This window comes from Rhinichthys klamathensis, unplaced genomic scaffold, assembly GCF_029890125.1.
Source record: "Rhinichthys klamathensis goyatoka isolate OS25496 unplaced genomic scaffold, OSU_Roscu_1.1 h1tg000293l_1, whole genome shotgun sequence".
Classification (NCBI taxonomy): Eukaryota; Metazoa; Chordata; class Actinopteri; order Cypriniformes; family Leuciscidae; genus Rhinichthys; species Rhinichthys klamathensis.
This window is the reverse complement of record NW_026606812.1, coordinates 213,191-239,783: the sequence shown is the minus strand read 5'-3', so window position 1 is coordinate 239,783 and position 26,593 is coordinate 213,191. Positions and strand designations below refer to the sequence as shown.

General features: G+C 39.7%; 1 protein-coding gene across 4 annotated transcripts in view; it reads left to right on the top strand.

Moving 5' to 3' along the window:
• Positions 1 to 26,593, top strand: part of csmd3a (CUB and Sushi multiple domains 3a) — a 423,029-nt gene that overhangs the window by 267,466 nt on the left and 128,970 nt on the right. For 3 of the 4 annotated variants that reach the window (XM_056269911.1, XM_056269909.1, XM_056269908.1), the window contains 5 exons: positions 9,174 to 9,254; positions 10,761 to 10,874; positions 14,448 to 14,636; positions 17,276 to 17,434; positions 20,259 to 20,447. In XM_056269911.1, the coding sequence (XP_056125886.1) occupies positions 9,174 to 9,254; positions 10,761 to 10,874; positions 14,448 to 14,636; positions 17,276 to 17,434; positions 20,259 to 20,447 (732 nt within the window). The remainder of the gene's footprint in view (positions 1 to 9,173; positions 9,255 to 10,760; positions 10,875 to 14,447; positions 14,637 to 17,275; positions 17,435 to 20,258; positions 20,448 to 26,593) is intronic. The other variant, XM_056269910.1, reaches the window with a different exon arrangement.

Here is a 26,593-nt window from a genome sequence, read left to right as displayed (position 1 = left end):
TTTGTGTGACAGCGCCACCTATAGAGGAGAGCTGAATTAAAGGGATAGATGCACTTTTATGATGGACAGATGCACTTTTATGATGGACAGATACACTTTTATGATGGACAGATACACTTTTATGATGGATAGATGCACTTTTATGATGGATAGATGCACTTTTATCATGGACAGATACACTTTTATGATGAACAGATACACTTTTATGATGGATAGATGCACTTTTATGATGGATAGATGCACTTTTATGATGGACAGATGCACTTTTATGATGGACAGATGCACTTTTATGATGGACAGATGCACTTTTATGATGGATAGATGCACTTTTATCATGGACAGAAACACTTTTATGATGGATAGATGCACTTTTATGATGGATAGATACACTTTTATTGACTTTTCACAGCCATTATAAAGCTTGGAAGAACCAGGACATTTTTTTATATAACTCTGATTGTGTTCGTCTGAAAGAAGAATGTCATATACACCTAGGATGACTTCAGGGTGAGTAAATAATTTTTGGGTGAACTATCCCTTTAAACCTCAAACTGATGCAAAGACTAGACCCATTGAAATGATTACATTTTTTATTATCTTTCCACCTTATTTTTAACAAAAGAACAGGTGCAGCCATTAAAATTTGAATGTTCGAGCCTTTCAGTGTCACACCAGATGTGATTTAAAGGCTGTGAGACGCATTAAAAAGCATATTTTCCATGTCAATCAGAGTTTTTGTCCTAACCAGCAGCGACAATTCTACTTTAGAAACGGCTTCTTAGTAGGGAGGTTAAGTGACTTTTGACTTCAAGTCATGATGCAAAGGTCCCCTTTGGTATGGAAGTACCTTAGGGCCATAGAAATAAATTTATCCTAAGACACAAGTGAGATCACATTTTGTATCTTATATACACACATTTTTTAAAAATGGCCGCCGACCATACTTGAGAGGCCCATATCTTTGCTTCTGTCATAGCTATAATGACAAATTTGGTATCAACGGGTACATTTTTGTGGTCAAGGAGTCCAATAAAATAGGTTCCAAGACTAAAAAACAATAATGTTGTCCTTAACATGACAATTGGAGGTGAAGTATGCAATTTTTTATTAAAAAACGCATGCCAAACACACAGTCCATTCACAACTTAATAATTTCTTCGTTTAGGTCTGCTTCGCATGCGCCCTTTACAGCACTGGCTGAAGACGTGGGTCCTGCGTCGAGCATGGGCATCCGGTCGTTTACGTCTCAAGGTAACTCAGAACTGTGTCACAGCTCTGGAGCCCTGGAAGGCGGTCGACTGGTATCAGACAGGTGTAAACCTGGGAGTAATCTCTAAACTGATAGTGGTTTTGACAGACGCCTCAAATTCGGGCTGGGGCGCCCTCTTTGAGGGCAGACCGACTTTTGGCCTGTGGTCAAGCCAAGAAAAGAGCTTGCACATAAACTGTCTAGAGATGAAGGCGGTCGAGAACGCCTTGCGGTTCTTCCTTCCCCTTCTAAAGGGCCACCATGTCCTTGTCCGCACGGACAACATGTCGGTGGTTTCCTACATAAATCGCCAGGGCAGTCTGAGATCACGGAACCTTCATGCACTGGCAGAACGCATCCTTGTATGGGTTCAGCACCCATCACTGGCCCAGCCCATCACTGGCCCAGCCCATCACTGGCGGCTGGGCTGCCCATCACTGGCCCAGCCGCCCTCTCTATGCTTTCCCTCTGATCATGCTGTTACCACAGGTAATCAAGCCTATAAGGGAGAACGGTTCCTGTGTACTTCTAGTAGCTCCGTTCTGGCCGAACCAAGTTTGGTTTCTGGAGCTGATGCAGCTTCAGAGCTTGCCTCCGTGGCCTGTCCCATTGAGGAGAGATCTCCTCTCACAGGCCGGGGGTACGATTTGGCACCCACGACCCGAGCTTTGGGCTCTGCATGTGTGGGCCATCAACGGGTACCCATCAGTCTCCCCGACGGAGTGTTAAACACGATTACGCAAGCTAGAGCGCCCTCTACTAGATGGCTTTATGGTTCCAAGTGGTCAGTGTTCTCAGGTTGGTGCTCAGCTCGCAACCTGGATCCACAAGATTGTGGGGTGTCGGAGGTTCTCTCCTTCCTACAGGAGCTCTTGGATAAGGGTAGATCCCCATCCATGCTCAAGGTATATGTGGCGGCTATTGCTGCGTTTGTCAAATATTCGCATGGCCAGTCACTGGGTAGGAACGACCTTGTAGTCCGCTTCCTCAGGGGAGCTAGAAGGATGAACCCTCCTCGCCCCCCCTCGGACCTTTCCTTGGTCCTGGAGGCCATGAAGGGTGCCCCTTTTGAACCTCTACAGTCTGTGGACCTTAAGTATCTCTCATTGAAAACCGCCTTTCTGGTGGCTATCGCCTCAGTCAAGCTGGTGGGTGACTTACACGCACTTTCTGTTAGTGCGTCGTGCCTTGAGTTTGGGCCTAATGACTCCAAGGTCATCCTCAAACCAAGACATGATTATGTCCCCAAAGTACTTGCCACTCCTTTCAGAGCACAAGTCTCTGTGGATCTGACAGCGAGTCTGACATTCTCTCGTCACAGGCGATTTTTGAGATTCACCTTCGAGGGCCAGGCATATCAATACACAGTCCTACCGTTCGGCCTGTCCCTGGCATCCTGTATATTATGATGTACATGGACGCGGCTCTCGCGCCCCTGAAACTTCAGGGAATGCCAGCTTTGAACTATTTGGACGATTGGCTGATTCTAGCTCGATCTCATTCAGAGCTCATAGAACACAGGACCATATTACTCGAACACCTCGAGAATCTTGGTCTCACAGTCAATTGGGCGAAGAGCCAGGAAATATCCTTTCTGGGCACAGAGCTGAACTCGCTGTCAATGACAGCGCGACTATCGCCAGAGCGCATACTGAACATTGCGGCACTATAGTCCCGCTCAAGAGATTTCAGAAGATGCTGGGCCTCATGGCCTCATCATCATCAGTACTCCAGCTGGATCTGCTTCGCATGCGCCCACTGCAGTGGTGGCTGAAAGCACGAGTGCCGTCTCAAGCTTGGGCCTCTGATCTGTTTCGCCTCAGGGTCAATCAGAAATGCGTCGCAGCTCTGAAACCTTGGAAGGCGACCGACTGGTACTGGTACCACCGCCTCTTCAATCTGACATTCTCTCTTCGGATCTGACAGCGAGTCTGACGTGAATCTCCTTTGCCTGGTTAGGGCCCTTGGAACGTTCGGCTGCTTTCAGACGGTCAGGACAGCAATTTGTTTCGTTTGGTGGCCGATCTAAAGGTCTAGCTGCCTCGAAACATAGCCTTTCCAGGTGGAAAGTGGACGCTATCTCACTGGCTTATACATCTAAGAGCCTTCGTTGCCCTCTGGGCGTCAGAGCTCATTCCACTAGAGGCATGCCTCTTCATGGGCCTGGTCCAGTGGGATTTCCCTTCACGATATCTGTATGGCGGCAGGCTGGGCCTCTCTGTCTACATTTATAGGGTTCTATAACCTGGAAGTTCCCGCGCTCCAAGCTAGACTGTTGTCAGTTTAGTTTATCTGCTCAGTTCTGCCGGACTCGGTTCCGCGGACTGCAAAGTTTTCAGTTCAGGCAGGCTATTGCCTCCCCTGACTGTTATACCGTGTTAAGCACCCTCTATGCATTTAAGGTAACCACGTTTACCTTATATCATTCTTATTAAGCCCATTCCCAATGTCGGCTTTTTATATCCCCATATCATATGAACTCAGGGCGCTCGCCCTTGGGTCAGTGTTGTGGTAGATTTAGCACGCACGGCGTTTTAAATTGGATTCCCGTAGCGTAAGCTAGCTTACGCAACACGAGAGTACTCTCGTAAGAGAACGTCACGGTTACTAACGTAACCTCGGTTCTCTCTAGAAGAGGGAATGAGTGTTGCGTAACCCTGCCGTGCTTGTGCTACCATCTGGTTTCGCTTCAGTCGATGAAAACCAAGGAGCATCTTATAGAGCTCTGGCTTATATAGGCATAAGCCACGCCCATTCGCCCACTCATTGGTGCTTACGTCACGAGCAGTGCCTCGATAGGTTGCAGCAGTTGCCGCATAGCATCCAATAGGCGCGCGAGCTGCCTCGCCTAGGTCTGCTAGCTGCAGCAAGTGTGTTTTAAATTAATACAAATTATAAGGATAATTTTTGGCTTCAGTATTCTCGAGAAAAGAGGTTTTCCCTCTAAGGTTTTTTTTTCCATAGTCAACTAGCTAGCTATTTATTAGTTATCTAACATTAAAAAAATATATATATTTAATGAGAAAGTCATACGAACCTCAAAGTGTTAACCTGTCACCTCTGACCTTCAACAGCTGTCACAGCTCCTGGTGCAGATGGGATGTGTTGTTGCAGGAACTGATATGCTATAGGCTACTCCTGACTGGTCGAAATCTCATGCTACTTAGGACAAATGTAATGTACAGAAGTAGCTGCACTGCTTAAATACAAAATTAAAGTTTTTGAACGAAAAGATAAGTAAAGTCACTCTGATGACAATTTTTATGTGAAATGTGCATATTTACCCCCAATTGTCATGGTATGGGGAAAATTATAATTTTTTTAAACTTGAAACCAATTTTATTGGATTCCTTGACCCCAAGAATGTACACTTTGACACCAAATTTGTCATTATAGCGATAACAGAAGCAAAGATATGGGCTCTAGAGTATTTTTGAAAAAACATGTTTATTTCTGATACAAAGTGTGATCTCACTTGTGTCTTAGGATAAATTTATTTGTATGACCCTAAGGTACTTCCATACCAAAGGAGACCTTTGCATCATGACTTGAAGTCAAAGGCCTATTTTTTGGGCTTAACCTCCCTACTATCTGTTTCTGCGACGTTGTGGCTGGAACAACAATATATAAAGTATAACAATTATAATCTCAGATGTTGACTATGTGCTTTATTTGATGTTAAAAGTATCTAATGTGAGTTTGACATTTATAGCCGTACTGAAAGCGGTAATGGATCATTCACCTCAGATCATGAAAATTAATTAAAAGAAACAAGAACGAACATGTGTATTCTATAACAAAGATGTTCCAAATGTTAAAATATTTATGAATTTGATTTTGTGCTTATCTATTTGGTTGTGAGTGCAGTGTGCTTGCAGACAGACTCCGCCCACACTCTCTTCTGATTGGCTGTGGTTTGTTAATGATTTGGTTGTGAGTGCAGTGCGCTTGCAGAGAGACTCCGCCCACACTCTCTTCTGATTGGCTGTGGTTTGTTAATGATTTGGTTGTGAGTGCAGTGCGCTTGCAGAAAAACTCCGCCCACACTCTCTTCTGATTGGCTGTGGTTTGTAATTGATTTGGTTGCGAGTGCAGTGCGCTTGCAGAGAGACTCCGCCCACACTCTCTTCTGATTGGCTGTGGGTTGTAATTGATTTGGTTGCGAGTGCAGTGCGCTTGCAGAGAGACTCCGCCCACACTCTCTTCTGATTGGCTGTGGTTTGTAATTGATTTGGTTGCGAGTGCAGTGCGCTTGCAGAGAGACTCCGCCCACACTCTCTTCTGATTGGCTGTGGTTTGTAATTGATTTGGTTGCGAGTGCAGTGCGCTTGCAGAGAAACTCCGCCCACACTCTCTTCTGATTGGCTGTGGTTTGTAATTGATTTGGTTGCGAGTGCAGTGCGCTTGCAGAGAGACTCCGCCCACACTCTCTTCTGATTGGCTGTGGGTTGTAATTGATTTGGTTGCGAGTGCAGTGCGCTTGCAGAGAGACTCCGCCCACACTCTCTTCTGATTGGCTGTGGTTTGTAATTGATTTGGTTGCGAGTGCAGTGTGCGTGCAGAGAGACTCCGCCCACACTCTCTTCTGATTGGCTGTGGGTTGTAATTGATTTGGTTGCGAGTGCAGTGCGCTTGCAGAGAGACTCCGCCCACACTCTCTTCTGATTGGCTGTGGTTTGTAATTGATTTGGTTGCGAGTGCAGTGTGCGTGCAGAGAGACTCCGCCCACACGCTCTTCTGATTGGCTGTGGTTTGTGATTGATTTGGTTGTGAGTGCAGTGCGCTTGCAGAGAGACTCCGCCCACACGCTCTTCTGATTGGCTGTGGTTTGTAATTGATTTGGTTGCGAGTGCAGTGCGCTTGCAGAGAGACTCCGCCCACATTATTTTAGCTGTTCATACCAGCTTTTTGATCTTGTAACCTGGTATTTGTTTTCATATTATTTTAAGTTATCATTGTACTAATAAACACACTAGATTGTGGTACAAACAGTTTTACCGTTTACTGCACTTTAAGCCGGTCACATATCAGACGAGTTAAAGAAAAGCAAGTACATGAACATGCACAAGTTGAAAAATAAGGTCTTTTGTTCAAAATAAACTGAATTTAAAACCAGAATATTGTTAAAATTAGGTTAAATATTTAAAGAGGTTTACCAATGGTGTTGAGGGTTAGGGGTTGGTTAGGACAAAATACCAACTATTTTTAAATAATCAAACATTAATTCGTGAAAATGAATAATACAAAAGCAGAATTAATTAGTAATTGCTGTAAAACAGTATAAACAGCAAGTACATATAAAAACAACGCTATGTTCCCAGAAGTGTTTTACATTGCTGCTTTCTGCTCTCTTGCTTTTTGTTTTACTGCTCTCAAAAACACCGACTAGAAATGATATTACTTGTTTCTTTGGAAAATGGCTTCGATTATTGGCGTGGATGGCGCTGTAATGTGTTTGGAAACTTCCATCATCCGTAATAACACCTATTTCTGAACGAGCGGGAGCAGAAACATACGCAGTTGGCTTCTCTGGCAGAATCCCTGCTGTTATGAAACCTCATAAGTTACGGTTTGAAATGCACTATATGTGCATCGTACAAACAGATGCTTTAATTAGAGCTGGGCAAAGATTAATCACATCCAAAATATAAGTTTGTGTTTACAAAATATGCTGTGTATAATTATTTTGTATATATAAATACACACATGCATGTATATATTTTACGAATTTTAAATTTTTTACATATAAAATATTTATATTTATACATAATATAACTTACGTACACATATATATACAGTATTATGCAAATATTTCTTAAATACATGCATATGTGTGTATTTATATACACAAAATAATGATACACAGCACACACACATATATTATGCAAACACAAACTTTTATTTTGGATGCGATTGATCGTTGCCCAACACTAGTTTTAATTAGAATTGACTTTGGTTTTTGGTTTTACAATGAAATATGCATGCAATACTTTGTGTTTGACGCTTTGCGATGCGCTCTAGGTTATTGAACAGAGCATTCAACGGGGGAAATATTATCTGATCACGACAGACGACCTTTAACCCCATCGGATTTCTCTAATCCGTTTCGCCGTTGTGATGGGAAAGTGTTATTCGATAAAGGACAATAATATGTGCGTTAGCATTTTTTCTGCTGATGCTTTTGAGGTTTACCAATAAAGCAATACAGCGTAAGGAAGTTAAGTCAAGAGCTGCAAAGCACAAAGCTCGTTAGAATTTTTAAAGATAATAAAATAAGACGCTTGTGGTCCCAGAGCTGCCAAAATGCCCATTCTCCAGCTTGAAATTGCTTTTAATGTGTTAACGTAGTAACAGCTGAGTTTGTCGTGAGTGTTTCTGTTTTCTCCTGATGATGAATTTTAAATGAGATGTGCTTTTTTTTATCAGTGGCGCCGTCTAACAATATAGAGGTCATTTAACTGTGTGTAAATCTTCATGATGTTAAGATACTGAGAGCGTTCGCTGGATGAAAACTCATTTAAACAAATCTTTAACTGTGTTATAACCTTCCTCATACTCGTGTCGGCAGGATGAGCGAGCGCCACTCTTCTTCACTTCTTCAGTTCATTTATCCATTAAACGTTTACATGCTGACATTTTTTATCATGTTTTATGTCTAATCATAACCAATAATAAGTACAGAAAATGTTAATGTTTATTAGCAGGTTCATTTAATATATTTCATGTATACAGTGAAAAAAAAAAACTTTTTAATTATTTTTCATTTTTATTATATAATTTTTTTCATTTTCATTATTTTTACTAACCCCTTAACTTAATTTATTCAACATTAATAGTTATTAAACAAATTACTTAAATGTAATAACAAATTATTAAATGTAATAACAAATTATTAAATTTATTAGCAAATTAATTAAATTTATTAGCAAATTAATTAAATTACTACATTTTAAATAAATAATTTTATGGTACAGCAAAACCACATTTGTGTTATTTTGATCATAGTTTTTAGCAGGTTGTTTAGCATGTACAATATATTACTTTATATTTAATTGCATCTATTAGCAAAATTATGCATTGACATTTAAAATGAATACTTTTAATATTATAGTATTATCTTTCTTTTTGAATATGTATATATTCATGTATATATTAGGGCTGTCAAACGATTAATCGCACCTAAAATAAAAGTTTGTGTTTACAAAATATATGTGTGTGTGTACTGTGTATAATTATTTTTAATACATAAATACCCACACATGCATGTGTATTTAAGAAATATTTGCATGTATATACTGTATATAGACTGAATGTGAATTTTATATAAATATAAACATTTTATATATAAATAACATATTTTTCTTAAATATATACATGTGTGCATTTATATACAAAATAATTATACACAATACACACATATATATTATGTAAACACAAACTTTTATTTTGGATGCGATTAATCGTGATTAATCGTTTGAAAGCCCTAATATATATATATATATATATATATGAACATAATTTCCCAGCATTGCTGCTCTAAAGCATGTAGTTTGTATAAACAATTCTTAAAATGTGTGAATTATACATCTTAGTGAGGGAATATGACATGTTCTGCTCAACATCTTACCTCTTCAGAAGATGTTTCATCAAAATAGTGATTATTATCATAACACACCAGTGATAGAAGGTGCTTAAATCCTCTTTTAGAAACGCATTGCAATTAGACAATGTGCATAATGAGTGTTGTCAAGGCAGATGCTGAGACTGTGATTATGATTCATACTCTCGTGTAATTGTGTTGTGCATTTAGAAAAGCTCCAGTGACAGGTGTGATGATTTAAGATGTAATTGTGTGGGTTGTTTTAAAGCGTTATCACTTAAACAAGCAACTAAACATCACGTATCTCGCTCGTCTCGTCCCCAGCTTACCAACTCCGTGTGTGTCAACCTCCCGCACTCGTCGCCAACGCAGAGATCCTGGCGGAAGATGATGAATTCCAAATTGGTAAGAACTATTTTCCACTTTTTTATTCTTTATTAAGCTTTACATAAACAGTGAACAGCAATACCATATGTTGAAACAAAACTTCACATTGTCCTCATTCCTGAATGTTATAAGTACAAGTCACACATGTTGTCCTGAATACATAAATAAAGTAAACGTATGAATGCATAAACGCAAGAAAAGAGAAAAATAAATAAAATGAAATGACTAGATTAAATTACCTTGATAAGAATGCATACAAATTATGCATACGTTTACATGTCATATACCTATACAGACATTTTACTGTATTTTTGCGGTAAGTTACTGTAAGTTCCCCTTTACAGTAGCACTGCTGCTTTTGCGTAAACAGAAAAGTACTGCAAATACCCATATACAGTAAGTTACAGTAAATCTCATTAAAAATACCCACAATGCAGTGCATATTACAGTAATTAACCGTGAATCATGTAAATGGTATTTTACCGTGCTTTTTTTGCGGTAAGTAACTGTAAAATTACGGCACAGTTTTACAGTCTACATAAAGAGAAACAATATGTACATATAGTTATACATATGTTCAATGCTTATACAGGTGAAACTCGAAACATTAGAATATGGTGCAAAAGTTAATTTATTTCAGTAATTCAACTTAAAAGGTGAAACTAATATATTATATAGACTCATTACATGCAAAGTGAGATATTTCAAGCCTTTTTTGTTATAATTGTGATGATTATGGCTTACAGATATGAAAACCTTTTCACAATATTCTAATTTTGAATTTGGGGTTTAATTAAGCTGTAAGCCATAATCATCACAATTATAACAAAAAAAGGCTTGAAATATCTCACTTCGCATGTAATGAGTCTATATAATATATTAGTTTCACCTTTTAAGTTGAATTACTGAAATAAATTAACTTTTGCACCATATTCTAATTTTTCGAGTTTCACCTGTATACGTATACACACACACATTCATACATCTATGACCACACATATTCACACTCTCCTACCATGTGCTTACATACTTGCAACAACCCACTTATGTTCATTAAAAAAGAAATTACTCTAAATAAGTAAAGGAATATCTGAATGGAAAGAAAAACTGTAAATGACTCTTCTCTTATATAGCGATGGATAATACTCGTTCCCTGTGACATTAACGTTAACGAGAACTAAACCGAAAGGCAAAGTAATGTTTATTAACCCAGTTGTTAAAATAACACACCATATCTAAGCCTAGTGGAAGCACGCAGGACCAGCGTTTGATGATCATGTGTGTGTGTGTGTGTAGATTTATCACGCATCGAGAAGTGCCCACCTTCACAATCCAGCGCTTCTTATTTAATGTGAAAGAAAATGCCTCTTTCTGTGGGGAAAATAACACCGACGCTCTGCATTTGTCATCATTACTGTCACGAGTGTGTAAGCAGTCAGGTCTTAATTAGCTAATGTGTTGTTGTTGAGCACTATCTGCAGTGGGAAAGAAAGATGTGTGTGTGTGTGTGTGATTGCTCAACAGGAGACATCATCAGGTACCGGTGCCTGCCGGGCTTCTCGCTGCTCGGGTCCGAGATCTTGACCTGTCGGCTGGGCGAGAGACTCCAGATGGATGGTCCTCCGCCCGTGTGCCAGGGTGAGTTTGGCAGCGCATTCGACACGTGTCTCGTTTGTGTGTGTGTTCGTCCTGATGTCGTGTCTCGAGTCGTTAGCTCTGCCGCTAGTTGTTAGGCTCTTTTGGACTTGCGGATTAGGGAAACTGTAGTAGAGGGATGCTAAAGGCCCACTGAAGTTTTTTCGTTCTTCCCCCTGTGTTTAAATCCAGCGTTTAATGTTGTTTATGCGTCTATGTGGTGTTTTTAATACGCTTAACCCATGTGTAAGTTCATAAGTCGACAGCATTGCTGAGTATTTTCTCCTTAAAACTGCAGTGAACCAAAGACAGTCTCAAAAACACGGTTTGAAATCGCTGGTGTTTCTGACGTCACAAACGACCTTGTAACCAATCAGATCAACGTGTGATCGTCAACCAGTGGATCTCTGAGCTGAGCGAGTGAGTGGAGGCGGGGCTCATTTGCATATTCATAGAACCTCCGCGTATACTAAATGAGGCAAGGGTGTCGAGTTACATTCAAGATATTTTAAGGCATGCAAATTTATTTTTAAGGAAAAAAACGCTTAAAGGTGACCTATAGTTCAAAATTGAATTTACCTTGGTATAGTCAAATAACAAGAGTTCAGTGCATGGACATGACATAGAGTGAATCTCAAACTGGATTGTTTTCGCGTTCTCATTTAATTCACGTTTATGAAAAACACCCCTGAAAAACGGTCGGTTCTCCACACAATACCGACTGTGACGCAATAGTCGGGATCATTAATATGTACGCTTCCAAATATTTGCATAATGCCAGCCCTCAATGCCAGGCGGAACTGCGCAGCCGAACCATGGCAGTTGCTCAGTGTGGATGTACACATGAACACAAAAGTATTTTTTAGTTCCTTCATCTGGGCCTCTGAAGAAACAATGGGTTAATTTTATTTTCTCTGGAAATTTCCAAACATTTCACCGAGTGTTTCCTCAACTTGGGCCAATACAGAGCTGGCCTCGGATCGAGCTACCAAGCAACACTTTCTGATGAGTAATTGTTCAAGTTCAGACAGGTAATCTTTCTCTCAAAATCGTTCAATACTGTTTATGCATCAGTAAGTCAAGCCAGTGACTAAAATATCAACTTCACATCGTTTCTTTTAGTAGGATGAAAATAATCGTATTTAATTTGTGAACAAATTATATACAGAAAGCGATCAAAGAACAATCTTTCCACACAGCGCGAGTTTATCTGGACACTTGCCAAACTCGTTATGAAATCAATGACGCACGTTACTGCACAACGAAGCTCTTACTGTATTTACATCATCGTGTTTGCATTGGTGAAAGCAGAGAGAGTGCAGAAACTGCTTTGCAATGATTAGATCTTCATTCTCGCGATCAACACACTGTCATCTGCTCAATGCTCATCACGGCAACATTTTATGTGATGGGAATAGATCTAAATACTTTAAAAACATCTCACGATTCGTTAATCTCGATAGCTGTTATAGTAAAAACGTATAATAGCAGTAGTAAAAGTATTCGGGAGAAAGTTGTGTGAATGTAATGCGTTGCTATTTCATATGCAAGCATGTCAGCCAATCACAGCAGTGGCCGCAGTTACACTGAATCCCACAGCCAATCACAGCAGTGGCCGCGGTTACACTGAATCCCACAGAGACACGCCCCTTCAAACAGAGTGTTCAAATCAGAGGCTAAAAGCAGGCTAGGAAAAATGCCATTTATTTCTAAATTATGATTATTTTTTATCTAAAAAACATACTAACATTATAAGGGTAACCCAGGAAACATTATAATATAATAAAAAAAAAACATTCTAGGGCACCTTTAAATATGTCATTTTGTGGTCAAAGATGAGTTTTAAGGGATACAATGATTGACTTCAGGGGGACTTTAAGGGTAAAAAATAAGTTTAAGATGCATGAACAGCTGACATCCACAATGCGGAGAGCGGCGTTTAGATGAATATGTGAATTTCTGCTGCGCTTTCCTCTTAAAAAATAAATAAATATAAACAAAAAATGACAGTGGTGAGAAAACAGCGGATCAGAAAGCATCTGATTATAGCGATGTGAATATGTTTGCAGCAGCTCAAGTAAAGTCACGTCACCTTTATTAATACTGCAGATTGTTTAAAAGCAAGCAGCTTTACATTTTTAAAGATGAGAAACAGTGTCAGTGTTGCTTTTAATTACAATCACAGCTCTAGTTTCTACTATAAAGCGTCTCTCCAGTGTGTTCATGTTTTTACTCGCGTCTGACCTCAACGGACTGAACTGAAGAAGGCGGAGCCTCAGAGCCACACCCACGTATGACATCATCACCACGGACCAATGGGAGTTGTTGGAAGGTGTTTACCAGCCAGAGCAAAACTTGTACAGAAACACAACCTGCTTTGAACTCTCAAAACAAATACTAAAAGAACTGAACTGGTTTCGTTTTAAATTGTCTCACCAGTTTGAGCTTGAAGCATATCAGCTGGTAACTTCACCACTTTTCAACACGCGTTGTATTGTTGCAATGTCGATAGTGTGTTTACTTTAAATATGTAAATGTTTTCCTCTCTGTTTAGCCTAAAACACTGTGTTCATGTTCATCCAGTTTGAAATGTTGACTACAAACATGGAGGTTTTTCAGATTCTCTCTTTGAATTCTTGCACCCGGAACAATACAAGTCGACTCCATTATGACTTAAAGTTTATTAAGAAGTATTTCCTACTAAAGCAAGGCGGTATTTGACTCTGGTCAAGCTTATCCAATAGGAGCAGAGTGGGCGTGGCCGGCAACATGCCCAGTGCATTATGGGAATTGAAGTTTTCCTTCCTATGGCATCGTGTTGAGTAGCTCTGCAAAATTGCACCCCACAAAACTGTTTATTAAACATAAAATGTTCTGATTGAGTGATGTCACATTTCCACTTTCAGTGAGAACAGGCAAATTACTTGTCAGAGGAAACTTGTCACGTCTCGTCACGTTGGCTAAAAGTACATTATGAGGGCAAGAAACATATATTTTAAGCTTGACATTATAAGTGGTCTTCAGGGGGGGGAAATAAAGTGCAAAATAAAGTGATGATAAAGTGAAAATGGTTCCTTTTGGGAAATGTATAATCATAGAACATGATGATGCAAGTAGTGCAGGTGACTGTATTCAGATGATGTTTTAGCCAACATTGACTGGTTTGAAAAACTTTTTTTTTTTTACACAAAATATTACAGTCTCCAGCTAAAATAAACTGGCAATAAAACCAGCAAAACGTATTCTTTTTCACACAAATTAGAATTAATAAAAACTCCTTTACCATAATGCATGCTTTAAACTAATACTTTTTGACATTTGCATGAAATAACAAGCTCCATATGCTTTTTTTTTTTTACTTGTTCGTCAGCTCACTTAGTACGGCATTGCACGTCACATGATAAAAGAGCTTAAAGACTTGGAGAAGCAAGCTAGAATGCAGAAAATGCATTGGCTTTTGTTAACACTATCAGGTTTAGTGTTATTTTGAACTGGTTTAGCCTCATGCATGAGTTTCCAGTGAGTCCCTGTTGGTTCCTGCAGTCTTTAACACATGTTCGTTTGGTTTCTTCGCAGTGCAATGTCCCGACAGCGAGGTTCTGTTCGACTCGACGGGTGTGATCCTGAGTCCGGGTTACCCCGACAGCTACCCCAACCTTCAGATGTGCTCATGGATGATCAACGTGGAGAAGGGCTACAACATCACACTGCACTTTGAACTCTTCCAGACGGAGAAGGAGTTTGATATTCTGGAGATCTTTGATGGTGGGTTTGAATTATTCCTCATATTCAGGCATCATCTGTGCAACTGCGTCCCTGAATATTGCACACATTATTCTCCGGCCTGTCGCAACTCTGACACTTTTCTGGAAATTTCTAAATGAAATTGGGAGCCTCGGGAATCTGTTTGAGTCGCTTTTTTAGATCCACGACTATTACGAGAGAAATATTTCCCCTCTAAAAAACTCATTTAGGACCTGCAGATATGCAAAACGCTGGGAAGCTCGAGTATTTCTTGATAGCGAGGCAATGGCAAAGACAATTCGGAATACATTCAGAGTGTTATTAGTGCTAATTACTTAAGTGCTTGCAATCAGCAAATGACCCTATTACTCATCATTGATTGGATGCTCATTAATGCCCATGGCATTTGCAGAGACCCCGTGGAATAGGAATTGAGAAGCAATGGCAATTTCCGTCTCTCAGACCAGCTTTTGTGTGCATGTTTTGCAACGAGGCCATTTTTGCAGCTCCTTCCCCAGTGTCTTAAAGTCCCCCTGTGGTGAAAGTCACGGTTTTAATGTTGTTTATATGCCGATGTGGTGTTTTCTAAGCTAAATTCCCCAGTCGACAGCATTGCTGAGTATTTTCTCCTTAAAACTGCAGTGTCCCAAAGGTTTGAAACCGCCCCTGTTTCCTACATCACAAACATGTGACCAATCCCGTCACGTGTGGGCGGGGCTTTCCTCCAATGACTTTCTATCCGTGCGTCTCAACTATACATCCTAAACAGTCAGAGATATGGGTGTAACAATATATCGTGTTACAATATATCACAATACAAAAATGCAACGATATGTATCGTGTATAGACTAGTTCACCCGAAATGAAAATTACCGTGTGTGAAAAAAATTCACGTTTACAAAGTTTTAGTGTCAGCACTATATTAAACTACTATATATAATGTTGATTATAATGTATAATAATGCAATGGGGGAATATCTGTGGGTCCTGATAATGCCACATGTCTGATGTTACCAGTAAAAAGTGGCTTACGTTATTTTAAATATATCTAGTCAGTAAAAGAGTGCAAGCATATTCGTCTAAAATAATTCTGTTTTTTAGCTTCAGAATCATGAATATCTGGTGTCTCTATTGTCCTGTGCTTTGGGTTTCCAGCATCAAGTCCAAGACTATTCATTTATACACACACTGGGTCTCATTCATGAAACACGAGCAGAACAAATTTTTGTGTAAATCGTGTGTAAAGTGGTTCTGGCGTAAATTTTCGGATTCATTAAAATGTTCGTATTTTCCAAATGTTAGTTGGTACGACAGAAATCTACTCCTGCTCCCAGCCACGCGTAAATAGTGCGCTTAACACCCGAACGTTTTGCTCATTAATAACTAAGGCTGCATTTTAATTCACCTTAATCGGGTACATATTTGCACAGCATTTTGAAAAAATATTATATATAGTAATTGCATACGGTTTTTCTTATTATGAGAGCCAGTAATAGCATCTGCGATGGTGGTCCTTCTCCAGTTTGAATACTATTTTTCCGAAGTGAACTAATTCGTTTTTTGCTCTCAAGCTTAATGTCGAACCATTTTCTTCTCACTTCTGGGAATGTTCGATTAACAGATGAAACTCCAGTAACTGCATCTGTAATATGCTGCCAAGCTTCCCGATACGCCACTATGTACGCTTGAAAATAAAATGTGGCGTTTTGAATGAACTTCTGATAATAAAACTTCAATTTCTGCATCTGAGAATTTTTTTTTTCATTCGCATTCATGTCATAATATGATGCCCATAGGTGTCAGTCGGATTTAATGGGCGGGATTTATGGTAATTGAGAATGAACGTGAACGCGCGTCCCATTTACGACTGATTGGAATTCATTAACACACACACACATTTCACCATCACATCTGACGTTTACGAAGTATTTGTGAATCAGGAGAAGAGTTTTCGGGAAGGTCTCTTTACGCGCAAATCACTCGCATATTTACTCGTATATTTACGAATGTTTCATGAATGAGACTCAATGTACAGGTGAAACTCGAAAAATTAGAATATCATGCAAAAGTTCATTTTAAAAGGTGAAACTAATATATTATATAGACTCATTACATGCAAAGTGCAATATTTCAAGCCTTTATTTGTTATAATTTTGATGATTATGGCTTATGAAAACATTTTCACAATATTCTAATTTTGAATTTGGGGTTTTCATAAGCTGTAAGCCATAATCATCACAATTATAACAAGGCTTGAAATATCTCACTTTGCATGTAATGAGTCTATATAATATATTAGTTTCACCTTTTAAGTTGAATTACTGAAATAAATGAACTTTTGCACCATATTCTAATGTTTCGAGTCTCACCTGTAATTTCAAATTTAGCATTTTAATCAACAGTACATTTTTTGTAAACCTTTTATCATATCTCATGGAGTATCGCAATAATATTGTATCGTGAGTTTAGTTTCGTGGCATGAGGGTCTCGTTACACCGCTAGTGTGTGAGATTAGAATAAGTGTGTCCCAAAGCACAGTGTGTTGAGAAGAGTATGCCAGAATGGTCCGGAACCGCTCCATTACAATCGTCTCTGATTCAAGAATTTCTTTATTTTTGATTTATTTGCTCAATGCATTATTTGTGCATGTGTTCCTGTAGGGCCTAATGTTTACAGTCAGAGTCTTGCGGTGTTGAGTGGAGATCAGCGCGTGCCGTTTAACATCACCACGACGGGTCACCAGCTGTTCCTGCGCTGGTCGTCCGATCACGGCACCAACAAGAAGGGCTTCCGGATCGCTTACGTGGGTGAGTATCAAAGTATGTATCCCGGATCGGTAATTCCTTTCAGTTCTGTGTGTGTCTCTCGTAACCTTCTGTCTGTCCGGCCCATGACGTGTGCGTTTGAGTCAATGTCCCATCTGTCCGTGTGTTTGTGTCCAAATGTGTGTGTATCTGTATGTAACTGTGTCCGGAAATGTAGCAGAAATTGCTTCTGTCATCCAAAAATTTGATTTATGGTTTAAATATTACATTCTATGACAATATAATGTAATAATTAAACCGTAAAACAAATTGTGGACGACGCATTTGCAGCATGTAACATATTGACACAAAAATAATTAGTGTTAATTACATTTATGTGGCTGAATGCATAAGAAAGATGACATTTTTCAAATGTTATCAGAAAGACGCTGATCAAATATTAAATAAATAAATGCAAATATTCAGCGAATATTGAAATATGTAATTTTAAAATGAATTAAAGCATCAGAAAAATACTTTTTGGCAAACCAGTGATGAATGCCAGAACCAAAGCTTTGATATAGGGTTAAAATAAATCTAGAAAACTCAATAAAGTGTTATTTTTATATCTAGAAGTCTAAAGGATGGTATAATCGATCTCATCTCCTATGATTTTTTTTTTTTTTTAAGTAAGTAAAACTTGATTTTGATGCTCCTAACAGACTATAAGTAACTTTACAACTGCATGTCAACTTATTATTATTCTAACTCTAACCTACAGGCTACTAATACTCTAATGAGAGATGCAAAGTTACTTATAGTTAGTAGAGTGTCTGAAGTGGACTATTAAACTAAAGTGTATTCAAAAATGATATCATTAAATTGATTGTCATCTTAAATGTATTATAACTTGAGTGAAATTTAATTAAACTCTATTTGGAATGGTGTAATTGCATAATTGTAGGGCAAGATCTCTAATTAATGTGGTGAAAAGGCAATGAGTTATAATATTTAGTATGGTAATTTATTAATTTAATATACTTTATTAAATCCAAAGAAAGTTGCAACTAAACAATTTACTATAGTCTAATGAGTTCATTCAATACATCTTGAGATTAGCATTATTATTATTTAAATAACACTAGACGATAATATTATTATCTAGTATTATTTCAAAATAAATAGCCATCCATATAGGGATCTCGGCTAGGGCTCCGAAATGCATATTTTAATGCAAATTTCTGGACGATGCATAAATACAATGCTAGATGGAAACACCAAGATGTGAATAAAAATTCCAAAATGTGCATAAAAATGCTGAAGTGGATTTATGCACATAAACTGCCAGTCTAACATGCATAAAATAACCACATTGTTATAACCACAAAATTATAACAAATAAAGGCTTGTAATATCTCACTTTGCATGTAATGAATGAGTCTATATAATATATTAGTTTCACCTTTTAAGTTAAATTACTGAAATAAATGAACTTTTGCACGATATTCTGATGTTTCGAGTTTCACCTGAACATTCCCGCTGGTAACTGTAACATTGTTGAGGCTTCACTTGTAAATATGATCTTGAAGGCAGGGTTATTGCAGCCGTGTTCAGACACAGGTGTGTGTGTGTGTGTGTGTGTGTGTGTGAGAGTGTTGATGATGGGTGATCAGTGTGTAACGCCGGCTCTCGTCGACAGCGCTGTACTGCAGGTGTGTGTGTGTGTGTGTGTGTGTGTGTGTGTGTGTTGCTGATGGGTGATCAGTGTGTAACGCCGGCTCTCGTCGACAGCGCTGTACTGCAGGTGTGTGTGTGTGTGTGTGTGTGTGTGTGTGTGTGTGTGTGTGTGTGTGTGTGTGTGTGTGTGTGTGTGTTGCTGATGGGTGATCAGTGTGTAACGCGCCGGCCTCTCGTCGACAGCGCTGTACTGCAGTTGTGTGTGTGTGTGTGTGTGTGTGTGTGTGTGTGTTGCTGATGGGTGATCAGTGTGTAACGCACCGGCCTCTCGTCGACAGCGCTGTACTGCAGGTGTGTGTGTGTGTGTGTGTGTGTGTCTGTTGCTGATGGGTGATCAGTGTGTAACGCCGGCTCTCGTCGACAGCGCTGTACTGCAGGTGTGTGTGTGTGTGTGTGTGTGTGTGTGTGTGTTGCTGATGGGTGATCAGTGTGTAACGCCGGCTCTCGTCGACAGCGCTGTACTGCAGGTGTGTGTGTGTGTGTGTGTGTGTGTGTGTTGCTGATGGGTGATCAGTGTGTAACGCCGGCTCTCGTCGACAGCGCTGTACTGCAGGTGTGTGTGTGTGTGTGTGTGTGTGTGTGTGTGTGTGTGTGTTGCTGATGGGTGATCAGTGTGTAACGCCGGCTCTCGCCGACAGCGCTGTACTGCAGGTGTGTGTGTGTGTGTGTGTGTGTGTGTGTGTGTGTGTGTGTGTGTGTGTGTGTGTGTGTGTGTGTGTGTGTGTGTGTGTTGCTGATGGGTGATCAGTGTGTAACGCCGGCTCTCGTCGACAGCGCTGTACTGCAGGTGTGTGTGTGTGTGTGTGTGTGTGTGTGTGTGTGTGTTGCTGATGGGTGATCAGTGTGTAACGCCGGCTCTCGTCGACAGCGCTGTACTGCAGGTGTGTGTGTGTGTGTGTGTGTTGCTGATGGGTGATCAGTGTGTAACGCCGGCTCTCGTCGACAGCGCTGTACTGCAGGTGTGTGTGTGTGTGTGTGTGTGTGTGTGTGTGTGTGTGTGTGTGTGTGTGTGTGTGTGTGTGTTGCTGATGGGTGATCAGTGTGTAACGCCGGCTCTCGTCGACAGCGCTGTACTGCAGGTGTGTGTGTGTGTGTGTGTGTGTGTGTGTGTGTGTGTGTTGCTGATGGGTGATCAGTGTGTAACGCCGGCTCTCGTCGACAGCGCTGTACTGCAGTACGCCGGACTCTCCTCAGCACGGCTTCGTCCTCAGTCAGACCGGTGGACACGTCAACAGCGTCGTGCGCTGGGCCTGCGACCGCGGATACCGGCTCATCGGGAACAACTCGGCCGTCTGTAGGAGAACAGCACTCGCTCATCTGGCCTGGGACTCCAGTGTGCCCGCGTGCCAAGGTGCTGACACACACACACACACACAAACACACACTCGCTCATCTGGCCTGGGACTCCAGTGTGCCCGCGTGCCAAGGTGCTGACACACACACACACACACAAACACACACTCGCTCATCTGGCCTGGGACTCCAGTGTGCCCGCGTGCCAAGGTGCTGACACACACACACACACACACACACACACACACTCGCTCATCTGGCCTGGGACTCCAGTGTGCCCGCGTGCCAAGGTGCTGACACACACACACACACACACACACACTCGCTCATCTGGCCTGGGACTCCAGTGTGCCTGCGTGCCAAGGTGTTTACAAACACACACACACACACACACACACACACACACACACACTCGCTCATCTGGCCTGGGACTCCAGTGTGCCCGCGTGCCAAGGTGTTTACAAACATTTAAATTCTTTATTTGAATTAAAAGATAAGCATATATCATGGCATAATTCAAATTTGACAAAAAAAAGTGTACAACAGCAGCCAATATCTCAGTCCATTATGCACATTAAGGGTAAAGGTGGCACCTACGCCTCCATATGTAGAGGCTACCAATTACTGCTGACACAGAGCAATATCTTGTCAGTTTTTTGGCCTTGTTCTTATGTAGTCCGCAAATCTGCAGGCCTCTTACACACAACTTGTGCACATGGCCTAAACTACCGAAAATGAGGGCAATAACTTTACAAGAATAGCCAAAGTTATTGAAGACATTGTACCATGGTTGATATTTCAACAGTTTTGAAGCATAGCAGGTGTCCATGTAAGCATCAAAAGAGCAACCAATTTCTATTATTGTAACCGCTTTGGTGTGTTCATTAATTACAACTATGTCAGGTGTATTTGGAAAGTGATTTATAGCAGTTTCCAATGTAGTGCACTGTTCGTGTGGAGGTGAGAACCAGTCTATCTTGATCTTTTCGTTAAAATGGATTGTGGTGAAATTGACATTGTCTCTGAGCTCCTTCACTAAGAGTGCAACAATACGGTCGTGGCGCGCGATGTACAGTCCTTTGTAGGCAGGGCAGCCATTAAGGATGTGCGCGATTGTCTCTCTTTGCCGGCTGTGGTGTTGCAGGCAAAACGGTTCGTGTGCAGATGGAAACCATGTTGCTAAGTTGAACTTTGTTGGTAGTACCTGAAGACGTGCTTTAATTGTAAATCTGTGGATGTCATCTTGTAGGGCTGTGTTTTTCAGGACTGTGTGTGACACGTTATGGTCGGCACAGGGCAGGCAGGCCAGTTGTCCAAACACACACACACACACACACACTCGCTCATCTGGCCTGGGACTCCAGTGTGCCCGCGTGCCAAGGTGTTTACAAACACACACACACACACACACACACACACACACACACACACACACACACTCGCTCATCTGGCCTGGGACTCCAGTGTGCCCGCGTGCCAAGGTGTTTACAAACACACACACACACACACACACACACACAATCACTCATCTGGCCTGGGACTCCAGTGTGCCCGCGTGCCAAGGTGTTTACAAACACACACACACACACACACACACACACACTCGCTCATCTGGCCTGGGACTCCAGTGTGCCTGCGTGCCAAGGTGTTTACACACACACACACACACACACACACACAATCACTCATCTGGCCTGGGACTCCAGTCTGCCAAGGTGTTTCTACAATCACACACACACACACACACACACACAGTTATCGCTTGCTTCCACCTTCACTGGACAAACTCACAGCTCTAAACTGGGATTGTGTTTTTACATTCACTATCATTCAAACGTTTGGGTTTATGATGATGTTAAAAGAAGTATTTTCTGCTCACCAAGGGTGCATTTATTTGATCAAAATACAGTCAAAAAATTGTGAAATATTATTATGATTTAAAAAATCAGCTGTTTTCTATGTGATAATAAATTATTTAATTATTAGAAATTTAATGTAATCATTTAAATTAATGCTTTTCATCATCAATGATACATTACATTGATTAAAAGTGACATAAATACATTTATAATGTTACAAAAAGATTCTATTTCAAATAAATGCAGTTCTTTTGAACTTTCTATTCATCAGAGAATAATGAAAAATGTGTATATATTTGTGTATTTAATCATTATTAAGAATATTATTAATAATTGAGCTTCAAATCATTATTAGAGTGATTTCTGAAGGATCATGTGACACTGAAGACTGGAGTAATGATGCTGAAAATTCAGCTTTGATCACAGGAATAAATTACACTTTACTGTATATTCACATAGAAAACAGATTTTTTAAATCATAATAATATTTCAAAATTTTTTGACTGTATTTTAATCAAATAAATGCACCTTTGGTGAGCAGTAGAAACTCTTTAAAAAACATCCGACCACAAACTCTTGAATGATATATGATATATATACTTTATATATTGCATATAACAGCATAAAGCAGAGAGAAATATTAGAGCAACAGAAGTGTTGTCCAAAGGGCTCGAATCAAAAAATACATTTGTTCAAAGTATAATAACAATAAAAAAAAAAAAGCAAAAGCCATTAATAACGGGTAAATGGGTTACTGAGAAGCAGATGAGTGTTTAAGCAGAGTTTTAACTCTATAATAATAGAGCAGACGGTCCAAGATCGCAGGACCTCGTGTGTTTTAATCCTGAAAACCGTCCAGGACGAGAATCTGCCAAGAAAATATTACATTAGCATATTTAAAGGATGTTCATTTACATTTTGAATGTGTAGTTTCTGAAAGCGTGGATTGCTCAGAGTTGATCGTTATGCGATATAAAAGTCAGTGTCAATATAAATAAGCATAAATTAAAAAGTTGGTTTACCCAAAAGTGAACCGACCGAGTGAGTAAATAACAGGAGTGTCTATTCTGGATGAACTATTCCTCTATTGTTGAATATTAAAGTGATTATTTCTTCTAAAGACTGCATTGCCAAAATATGTAATACGTTTATTTTCTTTCTTTTTCTTTTTGTTGTTGTTTATTCTGAGTGTAATTGAGATTGAGTTGCTGCACAGGTTGTGTGTGTGTCAGATGCCAACATATCTGATCAATCCACTCTTTGTTTTATGTTAATTAATACGGTTTGCTTTCTGCTGGGTTTTTAATGAAAGCTTTGTTGTTTTGTTGGGTTTATTCGATTATAATTTAAGCGCTCAGTAATTGGACATCGTATTATTCTTCATCACTGTATTGACGTCGCTTTTAATTACACATTTCTGCCGTTCTGGCTAATTACAGTCCGAGACCTTCACTCAGTGCGTGGCTCAGATGTATTCAAAGAATGCATTTTTATTAATAATATATATTAGGGGTGGAACGGTACACAGAAGTCACGGTTCGGTTCATACCTCGGTTCAGACATCACGGTTCGGTACGATTTCGGTACAAGGGAGTGAAAAGCAAAGCAAAAATGCAGAAGGCATTTTTATAAATGTCTGAAGCCTTGTATTTTTTTTAAATAAGTTTTATTAATAAAGGCATAGAACCAGTTTATTTGTAGTGCACTGACAGTAGTTTTATATAATTAGTTTATTAATTAAATTATTAAAAAGACGAAAAGACCTTGAGATATGTTTGGTAATTGTACCTGAATGAATTTAAAATTAATTTGCTATTTCAGATCAAGATATTTGTTTTCCTTCATTTTAATTAACTAACTTTATTCTCATCTGAATTATAAATAATTGATTTCCGTATAAAATAATACTACCATAAAAGCTTTTGTTAACAGGTGTAGGTTACAGTTTGACAAGAGTTTAGAGTGTGACAAAAGCACAATGTTGTGTTTTATTGCGAGTGTACACAAATATAAGTAAACAATTTGCAGTTTTAATGATGTCCTGTATGAAAAAAATGACGGAGTATGTTTTTACGTTTCCACTGTTCGATCGCCCGTGCCTCTCTCACACACACACACACACACACACACACACACACACACACACACACACACACACACACACACATACTGGTACGGGTGGTTTATAAAGACTTTTTCCCCTAAAAAGTTCCATCCTGGTTTATGGGGACCCACCTTTCCCTTTGTCATAGAGATTAATAAGAAATATTAAACTGCTCCTTATGGCATGGGGTAAAAAGCTGACTGCTCAGAATTTAATTCTAATGAAACAGTCTGGTAATATGAAGACCTGACAAACTAAAGCACTGTAAGGACAGGGCAGGAGTGGGCGTTTCCTGATTTAATTATGATTTATGAGGACTACCCTGGTTTATCTGGACATCACTCACATACATACACACACACACACACCTGACCCTTAATTATGAGGACAACCCCGGTTTATCTGGACATCTCACACATACACACACACACACCTAACCCTTAATTATGAGGACTAACCTGGTATAACCTGGACTAACTTTACCCATGAGAGTGCCGCATCACTTAAGTTTGTTTCAATACCAGCATATAGAAAAACAAAACAAGAAATTATCAGCAATTGTTCAACCTGGCTTAAACTTTAAGAGAGATTTCAGAAAACTAACCTGAGTTTGTAATGTGAGATTTAGCAGGTGTGAAGTGAGTGAAGAGCAAAGAGAGAAGAGGGAAAGTGAAATACGGAAATATTTTAGCTTTAAAAATTAAGAAATTAAAAAACCAAAAGGAGAGTTTACTATTTAACCATCACTGACAAATGCATTCACCCACAAGTATTTTTCATAATTGAACCTTGAATGTCAGTCTTAATTTATTAATTAGATTTTAAGAAGTTTTGTCTAAAGATAGTTTTGAATAAAGCTAAATATTTCCAGTTGATTGGGTTTCGGTTTTGTTAATGTGAAAAGAGAAGATTGTTCAAGACTTGCTATTAGTATCTAAATGAACATTGCTGACCATTTGGGTTTAACTGGACATCAGTAACCATATGAATCATGCATACACACACACAAACACCTGACTAACCCTTGATTATGAGGACATTTTGGGTTTAACTGGACCTCACCTCACACACACTCTCAAACACCTAACTAACCCTTGATTATGAGGACATTTTGGGTTTAACTGGACCTCACCTCACACACACTCTCAAACACACACAAACACCTGACTAACCCTTGATTATGAGGACATTTTGGGTTTAACTGGACCTCACCTCACACACACTCTCAAACACACACAAACACCTAACTAACCCTTGATTATGAGGACATTTTGGGTTTAACTGGACCTCACCTCACACACACTCACAAACACCTGACTAACCCTTGATTATGAGGACATTTTGGGTTTAACTGGACCTCACCTCACACACACTCTCAAACACCTAACTAACCCTTGATTATGAGGACATTTTGGGTTTAACTGGACCTCACCTCACACACACTCTCAAACACACACAAACACCTAACTAACCCTTGATTATGAGGACATTTTGGGTTTAACTGGACCTCACAAACACACACAAACACCTGACTAACCCTTGATTATGAGGACATTTTGGGTTTAACTAGACCTCACTCACACACACTCTCAAACACACACAAACACCTAACTAACCCTTGATTATGAGGACATTTTGGGTTTAACTGGACCTCACTCACACACACACTCTCAAACACACACAAACACCTAACTAACCCTTGATTATGAGGACATTTTGGGTTTAACTGGACCTCACTCACACACACACTCTCAAACACACACAAACACCTAACTAACCCTTGATTATGAGGACATTTTGGGTTTAACTGGACCTCACTCACACACTCTCAAACACACACAAACACCTAACTAACCCTTGATTATGAGGACATTTTGGGTTTAACTGGACCTCACTCACACACTCTCAAACACACACAAACACCTAACTAACCCTTGATTATGAGGACAAACTGGGTTTAAATGGACATCACTATTAACTCCACACATAGCAGGAGTACCTGTATTAGAGTTAACCATACTAAACCAAATCAACTATTCTACATTAAAGAGTGAATTCACAAATGATTGTGCATCTTTTTGCTGCCACTAAACCTGTAAAAGTAATACGCACACCTAAGGAAATAGTGCTACAATGTGCTGTTGCTATATCAACCAACATATACACATGTGGTGCAAAATGAACCTGGTTGGAGAAAATTCACTGATCAAAGATCAGCAAGTTTTACACTTCATAGAAGAC